Source organism: Sinohyriopsis cumingii, chromosome 9 (genome assembly GCF_028554795.1).
Source record: "Sinohyriopsis cumingii isolate HCF-2022 chromosome 9, ASM2855479v2, whole genome shotgun sequence".
Lineage (NCBI taxonomy): Eukaryota > Metazoa > Mollusca > Bivalvia > Unionida > Unionidae > Sinohyriopsis > Sinohyriopsis cumingii.
This window is the reverse complement of record NC_142969.1, coordinates 46,642,895-46,653,853: the sequence shown is the minus strand read 5'-3', so window position 1 is coordinate 46,653,853 and position 10,959 is coordinate 46,642,895. Positions and strand designations below refer to the sequence as shown.

Genomic DNA, 10,959 nt, shown 5'->3' with positions numbered 1-10,959 from the left:
GAAATATTATAACGTTATTAGCGGTAATTTCGCATTTATTCTCCGCAGCAAAATGTCACAAAATTGTTTATGGTTGAAAGTCAGTTATTTTGGATAGCAAAACACAAATTTGGAACGACTTACTAAGTAATAATACAATATAAATTACTTTATCAAATCTTTGAAGGTAGAATACCTTTTATAGAAACAAAGATGCAGATTTTTAGAAAACGTTTGTAGTAGTAATAGTAATACCTTAAAAATGACATCATTCCTTTAGAAGCGGGAGAAACATTTCAAATTCTCATGCAGAGAAAAATACGCTCTTTGTTACTGTACAACAGAAAAAATAATACTAGCCCATTGCTTTGATTATCATAAATTGTCTTCATTGCAGAAAAAGTCTTCTTTTGCAAGTATGTAAAGAATTATAGCGAAAGGTTCAAATCTAACTGGGAAACGTGTTTCAACGGATGCCATGTCCACGTGTTCTGATTTACTGGGAATAGAACGATATAAATACTAATGTCCAAAATGTCCTACTTATCCGTTTGGTTTTCTGAAAAGGAGAATGATAACATGAAATAATGAAAAAAATGGATATTCAATGTACCTATGGTCAAATTTTTTGTGAGTAAAATACAGAGATAGATACTCTGAGATATATATATGTATGGAAGGAGACAACACATACGATTTCCAGATATGGTGCAAATTACTTTCTTTGTACTAGAAGTCCAAAACACATCGTAATATGCGAATTTGCAACATGATAATAAATTAAAACAAACATCTACTCGGTATAAATCTGATTATATCGCGCAAAGTATTTAACCAGGGACGTGGCAGAAATATGTTCTTCTTAGTAACTGACTTAATGTCTTGAATTTTTATCTGAATCATTATCAGCAAGTTTCAAATTTTTAAGGGTACTGTATGCATGTAAGTATGTATGAATTTCCTTGAATATATGTAGCCATATAATAAAGCTACTTAGCCATCTATTAAAACTACATATACTAAACCCATGATCAAATGTCTAAGCCATATTTATAGTTAATGTCCTGGATATGGTGCGTAGTACTAGTACTACTATTACTACTTCAACAACTAAGTATTATCATTATTATTATTATTATTATTATTATTATTATTATTTTTATATTAGTATTATTATGTTTGCTCAAGAAAAGAAAAGTTTTTACCAGAGATTGCAATATTCTCAACACTTCGATACACTATCTCAGCTTCTTCCGCTCCAGTGTCATATTTCCGCCTGGAATAATATGAAAATTTAAATGAGACAAAGCAAAATAAAAAGATGCACCAAAAAGTAAACATTTACAGATAAATATATACATAGATGCCATATAATTTATAATATAAACGAAATGTTTTAGACTTGAGTTTTTGGATACAGCGATTTACCTGTAGTTTTTGATAATGTTTATACAGAGGAAATATGATGTGCATATGAATAAGTATTTTAACAATGTTTAAGTACACGCACACACATGGATTGCTTATTTTCTTGTAGAGATTTTAAATATGTGCATGAAAAAAGTAATACTCTCTAATTATCTTACTTGTAAAACTATTATTAACCACGAAATCAGCACAAACAGCAAATTATCAGTGCTCGACCATTTGTGTATCGGTGTCTTGACATGATCCAAATGTAAATGAGTAGGGCACTCAAGCTTAGTGGTTTGATTGCTGATTTTTGCGCAGATGTATCGGGTTCAGTTCACAGACCATTCTGGGTCTGCTGCTGTTTTGAGTCCATTGCAAAACGTGTTACCCTCATTGCACTGCAAAAACTGAAGCCACTAAGCAAAATACATTGACGCAGCCTTAGACAAGCCAAACCAAAACAATGTTTCTAATAGAGATGAAACAGATATGCCCTTTGATTATTCTAGCCGGTGGTATATAAAACAACCATGGGTGTAATTTATTGCCGTTACTCTCTACATTTTTATTACGGACATTTTTAATAATTACTGCTGAATGATATAGTTACGTTGATAAGGAACTAAAATGTAAACTAGCAGCGACCCATGACTAACAGTACTCTGAGACGTTTATCATTTAGCTAGTGCTTAAATTATTTTTGTGTGGATGGTTAGGGTATCGCCAAGAAACGCATATACTTTAATAGGTCGTCATTCGAGTGTGTCTGCTCCGCACGAGTGCATATAACACCGACTGAGTAGCATAATTTTTTGGTAATGTGTGATTAGTCGTGAAGGAATATGGTGTGTGTGTGTTCAAATAATTGGACATGCAATACTTCTACATCTTGATAATGATTAAATATACGGAAAACAAATCATACATTCTTGTTTAATATTAAAATTAAACGGCTTGACTTGATGCAACTTAAATTATATCGTTGACATATATAGATACACCTTCATGCTACTTATGCATGCGTATGTGGATATTCTAATGTATTTCTATGTTAAGTATATTATTTTCATAAAATATATTTTGTAATGGTCATTTTTAACGCTAATATCCTATGAATGTGTCTGTTTGTGGTAAGATGATTCGTGAATAGTGCATAAGATTGTTCGTTAATAAGTTTTAAGTTTGAGTATGATAAATATCACTTGATTCACCAAGGGCATCAGTTTATGGAATTGAGGTCACGGATTTCCTTAAAAAGGCCAATTAATCTATTTCTAGATTAATTAATGTAAACCACGAATACCTTGTTTACTGTAAAGTGATTTCGAAATTCTTAGAACGATTCATTAGTCCTTGAATAGCAATTCGTCACTATTTTTGTATTATCAATGTATATCAAATAATTATTTCGCGGAATCATTCATTCCTAATAGTATTATTAGTTTTATAAGAGATATTAAAAGGAAAGATTCATTTATTTCATTTTAACCTTTTGCTGGAATTATTGTGCTCTAACATTTATTGAAAGAATATTTGGATATTAATAGCTGCACGAAAATTGTTGTGAACATATTAAAGGGCATTCGGATTGATAACCAAATTTTATAAATGTGAATTAATTTAAAGACATCTATATTGCTGGTACATTCAGCACAATACAGACGTCGTCTGGAATACCATTGGAACTTATTCTGATTGCTTGAAGCTACTGGAGTTGATAGAGTTTTTATAATATTAGGAATTCATTCAACATACTGTAAGTCATTTTTTAATTATGTCCCAATATATTGCGGAGAAAATTATGTATTCAAGTCTACGACAATTGTTTGTTATCAATCTTTCTTGTTATGTAACAAAGAAATTTGAGGCTCATCTGGAATTTCAATCCCGTTTAATACTTTAGAGATTTGATTATTTCAAAGGATTACAATGTTTCTGGTATTTGTATTTCACATTTTTAACAATTTATATTGACACCGTCTAGGTTTCATCTTGACAGCTAAAATAGTAATCTTTGTTGCAGATCCAACCCAAGAGAGGGCACAGTCCTTAAAAATGATGAGGTTTGCATGATCTCTCTGAAGTGAAGGCTACTTGAACGAACAGACAGAGATCAAGAATAGTTTGGTCGATTATTTGAAGAACAAGAGTATTCTTGATAAAAAAAGGTTTTGTGTTTACTATGAAGTTCACATCTGGTATAATTAGGAAATTAAAGGAATTACAGTTAACAAACCAGAGGGATGCTGTACTAATGACAATGTAAGAGGAGGATAGAAAGATACATGTGCATGAATAAACAATGCGAACGCCTAAGAAAAAGATGAGAGGCTAAAGTAACCACAAACTGAAGAGAGAGAAAGATGCAAATTCAGATAGAAACAAATCAAATAAAATTGCAAATGCAAAACAAAAAGGAAAAAAAGACAAATGTGAATGCAGAAGGCTGAGTGGAAAAATCAGTTTAAATTAAAGGAATTAGAACTGATAAAAGTAACATTCCTCTCAGGTGTAAACATGTCCATGTCCGGGTGTTAATGCTGTCAAAACAGATTAGGTTCATGTACACTCTGACAGAAGAAGAGGTAGACAAATATTGTCTTAGTTTTGAAAATTCGAGAGCGCAAAGAACTGTGTTATTACAAAGTCTACATATTTGAAAAGCCAGTGAAGTCTAAACTTTACTCTCACCAGAACAATCTGATGATTATGATGTGGTCAAAGAATTTATCTTGAAAGGTTATGAATTGGTGCCTGAGGTCTATCGTCAACAGTTTAGAAATTATAGAAAATAAACTACTCCGAATCATCATGAATTTTCGTGGGATAAAGAACAATTGTTTAATGGATGGTGTACATCAAAGAAGATTAACAAAGACTATTATATCAACGAAGCGTGAAATTGGACTGTAGTGACTTTGAAGTGATCAATCCTCGCAATTCGGAAATATTGGACAATCTGGACTAGAAACGTGTGCAACTGCCGCCACAAGAGAAGAGTGAATTAACTCATCTATTAAGAGAATAGGAACATTTGTTTCCAGATATTCTAACATGAATAAATAAAATAAACCATTACGCTGAAATTGCAGATTCTACACAAGCGAGAAAAACATCCTTACAAGACGAATCTTCTAAACAACACTCTTTGTAGAAACAAGTCCAATATTTGCTTGTGAGTGACTTCATCAAAATAAGTAAATGTTCAGCATCTTTTCTAGTGCCAAGCAAGTTAATACCTTCCGTATATGTACTGATTACAGAAAAGCAAACATCGTCACCAAAACGGATACATTTCCACTAATCAGACTCCATGACAGCATTGGTACAACTGGAAATGACAAATATGTCACACAGTTCGAGTTCTTGAAGGAGATTCCTATGTATATTTAATTGTTTGCTTGTAAGTTTTAATTTTTTTTATTACATGCTATTGTAGTGTAACGTTGTATGTAGGACTTAACCTTGTCCAAAACTGAGTTCATTTTTGCTTGAGCTGATTGACTTTTTCATTTTATTCATTGCACATAGCTAAAGTATTCTCTCCGTGCATGGGCTTAATATCAAGACCATTATTCATACAAATATTTTGGTCCAATATTTGGTAGAAAAGAGTGTTTTGGATAAATGTGCTTTGGATTTGATTAGTACGTCTATATCAGACTCTAGCATAAAAGTAAAGGAATTAAATTTAAAATATAAGATGTACCAGATTGAAGAAAGCTTGAGCTTCAGAAGAGAAAGAGGAGAAACAAATGCAAATGAATTTAGATAAAGAGTAAAGACAGAGGACAATGCAACTAGAGAAAGTAGAGTGAGAGACAAATGTAGTTACAGAACGAAGTGAAACAAATGATACTGGAGAAAGAGGAGAATCAAAAGCAATTAGGTGAAACGAAAAGAGTGGAAAATGTAATTGGAGAAGGAGTAGATAGATCGAAAGAGAGAAAGACAAACGCAGTTACAGAAAGAAGAAAAACAAATGCTAGGAACGCGGGATCTTCTCAGAGCCTTTTACTATCATGTACTTTGTCTTATTCTGAGAAGTATTATTCGAACGAGAGTGTTATTGTTCAGGGAGTAGAATGCGGCGTTGTTAATGTTCTTCTCCACTGTGTAAATGTCATCAGACCTAGTCCCAGGACCCGTGACAGTCAGAACAATATCATCTTTATCAGTTGAGGGCGTTCGTTTATTACTAGGCAATTACCTAGCTGGAGATAAGGCTGTGGTTAATCCACCTGTAACTTGCAAGCAGAAGGTCAATCCTATTGAAAAAGAAATCCCTGATTTATACCCAGCTTGTGCAATTACTAGAGCTATGGCAAAGAAAACACTTGCGAATGAAGTTGATCAGGAAAACATTCCTTTAGCTGACATATGCATTGTTCAGGCTGTTGATGAGAATACTTTCACTTCTCGTTTGGATCGATCAAAGGGTATTGATCATTAGAACTAATCATTCTCTTTATTATAATCAATGTGATAAACGACAATCACTTATCGTCGAACAGGAAAAAGATGCTGAGATCTCCTGTTTGTTTCAAGGGTCCGTTAGCGAAAATGAAGCAACATAAGTACCTGTTTTTTTCGTTAACAATGGGTTTCTTATGAGTAAATGGAGACCACCTGAGGTACCTGTTGGTGACGCGTGGTCTGTGAACGATTGTATTGTAGATCCACAACCGAACAGACAGACAATGTTTAGTCTGGTACATGAAACTCTTCTGGCTGGTCATTTAGAGATTAATAAGACTTATCACACGATCTTTAATAACGTCTATTAGCCAAAAATTAAAAGCGATGTTTGTAAAAAAGGCAGATCTTGTCACACCTGTCAAATCAGACGATACTTAAGGCAAACTATTCCTGCATGTGACGAACCATTTAGGAGAATAATGGTAGATTATGTCGGTCCTGTACCTAAGACCAAGTCAGGTAACCAATACTTGTTGACAATTACGTGTACATCAACAAGATTCCCAGAGGTAATTCCTTTGAGGAATATTAAAACTGAAACAATTGTAAAAACTTTGATAAAATTTATTTTAAAAACTCAATTAGGCCTTCCAAAATCTGTCCAATATGATCAAGTATCATACTTTATGTCTTGAATTATCCAGCGAGTTATGTGCGAATTAGGCATCCATCTGCCTATCACCCTGAGAGTCAAAGGGCTTTAGAAAGATTTCATGATACTTGGAAAAATATGATTCGGTCATATTGTTTTGCTACGAGTATATATTGGGATGAAGTCGTTCATGTACTACTTTTGATGTTTTGAAATCAGTTCAATAATATGTAGGATTCAGTCCCATTGAACTAGATTTTTAACATTCTGTTCGTGGACCATTGATGTTTTTAAAAGAGAAATTTCTTTCTAATGAAGATACAGAAATTAATCTTCTCGATTATGTTTCCAGTGCTAAGTATAAGTTATCAAAGGCTTGTGAGGATGCAAGAACTAATCTGCACTCTACTCAGTCAAAATTAAGATTAAGATATAAAACAGAATACAATGGAAATGAGTTATCATCCTGGTGATAGAGTTTTGGTTTTCTTGACATTACCACAAATCATCTACAGGACAAGATTATGGTCCTTACACAGTTGAAAAGAAAGTAAATGATTTAGAGCATAGACTCTAACAGCAATGCATAGACGTTTGCGATTTAATGATATGTCCTCTGGATCACATCATACTATTGGAAAAAATATAATTTTTATTGCGTTAGGACTCCATTCACCATACTGTACGTTAGTTTAATTCTTTCATCTTGTATATTATAACAATAATACATTGTCAATTATATAAAACTTGTTGGTTATCGTTCTATCTTGTTACGTCTGCCCGTCTAAATCCCAACCGACTCACTTTCTCTCTCTCTCTCTCCCTCTCTCTGTCTCTGTCTCTGTCTCTCTCTCTCTCTGTCTCTCTCTCTCTCTCCCTCTCTCTCTCTCTCTCTCTCTCTCTCTCTCTCTCTCTCTCTCTCTCTCTCTCTCTCTCTCTCTCTCTCTCTCTCTCTATATATATATATATATATATATATATATATATATATATATATATATAATGAGGAATTTCACTGACATTTGTGACCATGTAAACCAAGCTGGCAAGACCTTTCAATTAAATGTCTCAATTCCAGCAAGAAAACACCCTCGTAATTACGTCCGATTAGTCATGTATATCAATTTCGACTTTACACATTTGCTTTCTAAAAAATATCCTATGATCATTGAACATGTGGAGTAAACTTTTAACATTTTTTAAACATCAGACATAACTGTACGCCTATTTTATGCTTGCAAACAATCGATTACTAAACAAGTTGAAAAATACCTTAGGTGAAAAACAAATGTTAATCAGAACTTATAAAATTGACTATGAGACAGTCAAGATGATTTCTTCTAATTGATAATGTGGTATATTTAGTCAAAGATTAACACAAATAATACCAATAACCTATATTTATCTACATGTGTCATGGCGAGAAAATGGTACGTTTAAGATAAAATACATATAGCTCAAGCAGACACGAACTAACACTAATGTGTCCTTCAATGTCAAAAGACTTGTATTTAAAATCTGAACTATATATCTAATTCTATACACAATATGATTACACGGCACTTCTATTCGTTGCTAAACGACGGTGCATAATTAAAACAAGTTGTATAGTCTAAACGACATTTGAACATTGCCATACTGATGTCCCTGCCCATAACCAAACAAGAAACACGCAATACTTTTTAATCATCATATCGAACACACAAAATTTAATGTTGATAACAATGGTTTAAAGTATTGTGTTTAATCCATAGTAAAAGTCATGTTATTGTTTTGGACTGGTCGAAGGGTACTCAGAAATGTTAGATACGGTTGGCTTCCTGAGCAATCAAAACACATTTTTCTTCTAAATGGGTAGCTATCAGGGGCAGCTGATGAAGTCATGGTTACGTGTAACGTAAATATGACCACAACATCTGTCCTCCTTTAATGTTAGTTTGCGTATGCTGGAAATCTTGCTTGCGATGAAAGAAACCCGTTCATATTTAGATTTCAGCTGAGCCATGATCAACAAAACTAGAGTGGTTGTTTAGACCAAGCCATATATCTGTTTACCATCACCATTAACACCTCCCTTAGGTAAACTCATTTTCTTTCCATCTAGTATACTCACGTATTTCTTCAGAAACCTTCCTAGAGTAAGCGCAAGGTTGACGTTAGCGTCGGAACAAAATGTAAACAAATTATCTCAGATTTGACAAATAGACTGATATCAGAAGCAACGCTTTTTAATTAACTTTACACTCTAAATCATATCAAAACTGATAACTAGGTTGAAGTTGTTCATGGCTTCCTATACTCATAAATGACATTGCAATCATAATGGGTGATTTACAAACACACGACGGAGAAAATAAATTAATATATAAAAGAAAGAACAATTAGTGTTTTTGAGAAAAATACGTTGATGATGGACGATGTAAAATTAGACCCGACTTCAGATGCTCGTTAAAATGTAATGTTCCAGATATTAGAATAGGGATAAAATGTTTGCCATGCTTAGGAAAGGCTTATGACGGGCCTGCCTAATCCGATTTAATGCTTCTCGATTCGGAAAAAATAATTACCTAACGTCGAAACTGTTAAGCAACCCACAGCAGAACTCATTTAATAATTCAACGTTATGGTCATTATTTATTTAAGACATTAAAGACCTAGTTGACAGAACCAACACATAACCAACACAGAAACCTTATGATGACCTGATTCTGTTTGCACTAAAATATATCAAAAGTTTGTTATGTGGTTTTGCCGCTCGGATAAGTTGAACTACTACCTCAAATCATCCATTGAACGTTTCCGTTGTGTCGATAGCTTATGCCTTACAAAGTGATACAATATGATTTTAAAGATGCCATTATACAATGCAAGATTATAAGAAAAATTATTTATTACATGTTACTTTTCCTTTGTCAAACCGTTTCCATCGCTGTCGTCTGCTACAAATATCGCTTTTGAAATATCAATATGCCATAGTTTTAACATTTTATTACTAACAAAAAACTACTCACGCCAATTCTGCCACGGTCTCTTCGATATTAGCTGTGATAGCTTCTGTTTTAAGATAGATCCGAATGTAGTAGTCTGAGAATACATCGGTCAATAGATGTGATACCTGAAATAATTTATTAAGTTTATTTAAGTCGTTAAAAAATGTACTAAAAGGTCGTGTTTGAAGAATAAATACTCTTGATCTATGATGGGGACAACGGAAACATTTTATTTTCACGATGGTCGTGATCGCTTATTACAAAGTATGTGACTGAGAGAGAGTGAGAGGGAGAGAGAGAACGGAATGAGAGAGCGCATAATGACTAAATTATACGACGGATAACAGCTCTGAACTGACTTCTACGCAAAACACAAACTGAATATAATATATGTATATTAGCAGTTGCTGCTGAAAATCAGCTACACTGGAAGTTGTAGCCGCGGAAAGTGCAATTTTGACTGAAGTTGATTGAAATTACCAGTTGCGACATCGTCTATGCAATCCAAGAAGGGACTTTTATTGAGTAACTGTTGACTACGTTTACTAACAAAACTACATAATGAAAGCTCAGACGTCAGAAAGAAGTGTGTTGTCTTGATTCATGATGGAAATCCAACGCAATACTATCAACTTACAAACACATACCAATAATATTCATGTCTCAATGAGTAATTTATCTTATGGAATAAACAAACTATCGATTACTTCCTAGTTAGTACCTTCTATGAAAACAGCAATATAATTATTTACATATAACGTTAAAGCAAATCAGGTGAATGTATCTACGATCGATTCCAAGATTTCTGTTTTGTTTCGTGATTGTTTAGTAATATATGTTGGCCCCGTTGCCGTCTGACCTGGAAGGATCTAGATTTACCGTTGCAAAATGGACTGAGGGTTAGTTCTTTATTTTAATGTTTAATTTTTACAGTCGTTGAAAACTGATCTCAGCGTTGAAACTTGATCAGATTCCCATATCATTTTTAACGGAGATTGTCGATGTTCCACATACAGGGGTTCATGAATCGTCAGAAAGCAAATGAATTATATTTATAAAATCAACAAAATGCAGTTCATGCTGTCATGTAATTATGAATATAGTCATATTATCTATTTGAAATGGATATACTGTAATTTAGTTTGTACTATTCATGCTGCTGCTGCTGCTATTTCTGAGTGTATAATACTGATTAATAACTGTGAGAGTTATTGGGGGGAGGAGGAGCCAATCGAGATCGGAGTATAAACATAAAGATAACTGCATATGATTCGTTTATTACATTGGCTCTTTTGATAGTAAAATTCCATCTACCTATTCTTTGTTACATCAAACGACGCCTACTTCAGAGCGGATAAAACTTTTGTGTCAATTTAAATCAGAAAGATTGTATTAATACAACGCAAGTGTAACGATTTATGGACGAAGAACAAAATAATACGTAGTGTACCTTGGAAAATTCTATTACAGCATTTGATAAGAAATTTCGATTTAAAATTGACCAAT

At 33.4% G+C, this 10,959-nt stretch overlaps 1 protein-coding gene across 2 annotated transcripts in view; it reads right to left on the bottom strand.

Moving 5' to 3' along the window:
* Positions 1-242: 242 nt before the first annotated feature.
* LOC149791743 (deoxynucleoside triphosphate triphosphohydrolase SAMHD1-like) overlaps positions 243-10,959 on the bottom strand; it is a 73,138-nt gene continuing 62,421 nt past the window's right edge. For both annotated transcript variants that reach the window (XM_089969256.1, XM_089969257.1), the window contains exons 15-17: positions 9,475-9,578; positions 1,185-1,255; positions 243-538 (exon numbers count right to left, since the gene is read on the bottom strand). In XM_089969256.1, coding sequence (XP_089825382.1) covers positions 519-538; positions 1,185-1,255; positions 9,475-9,578 — 195 coding nt within the window. In that variant the 3' untranslated portion in view covers positions 243-518. The remainder of the gene's footprint in view (positions 539-1,184; positions 1,256-9,474; positions 9,579-10,959) is intronic.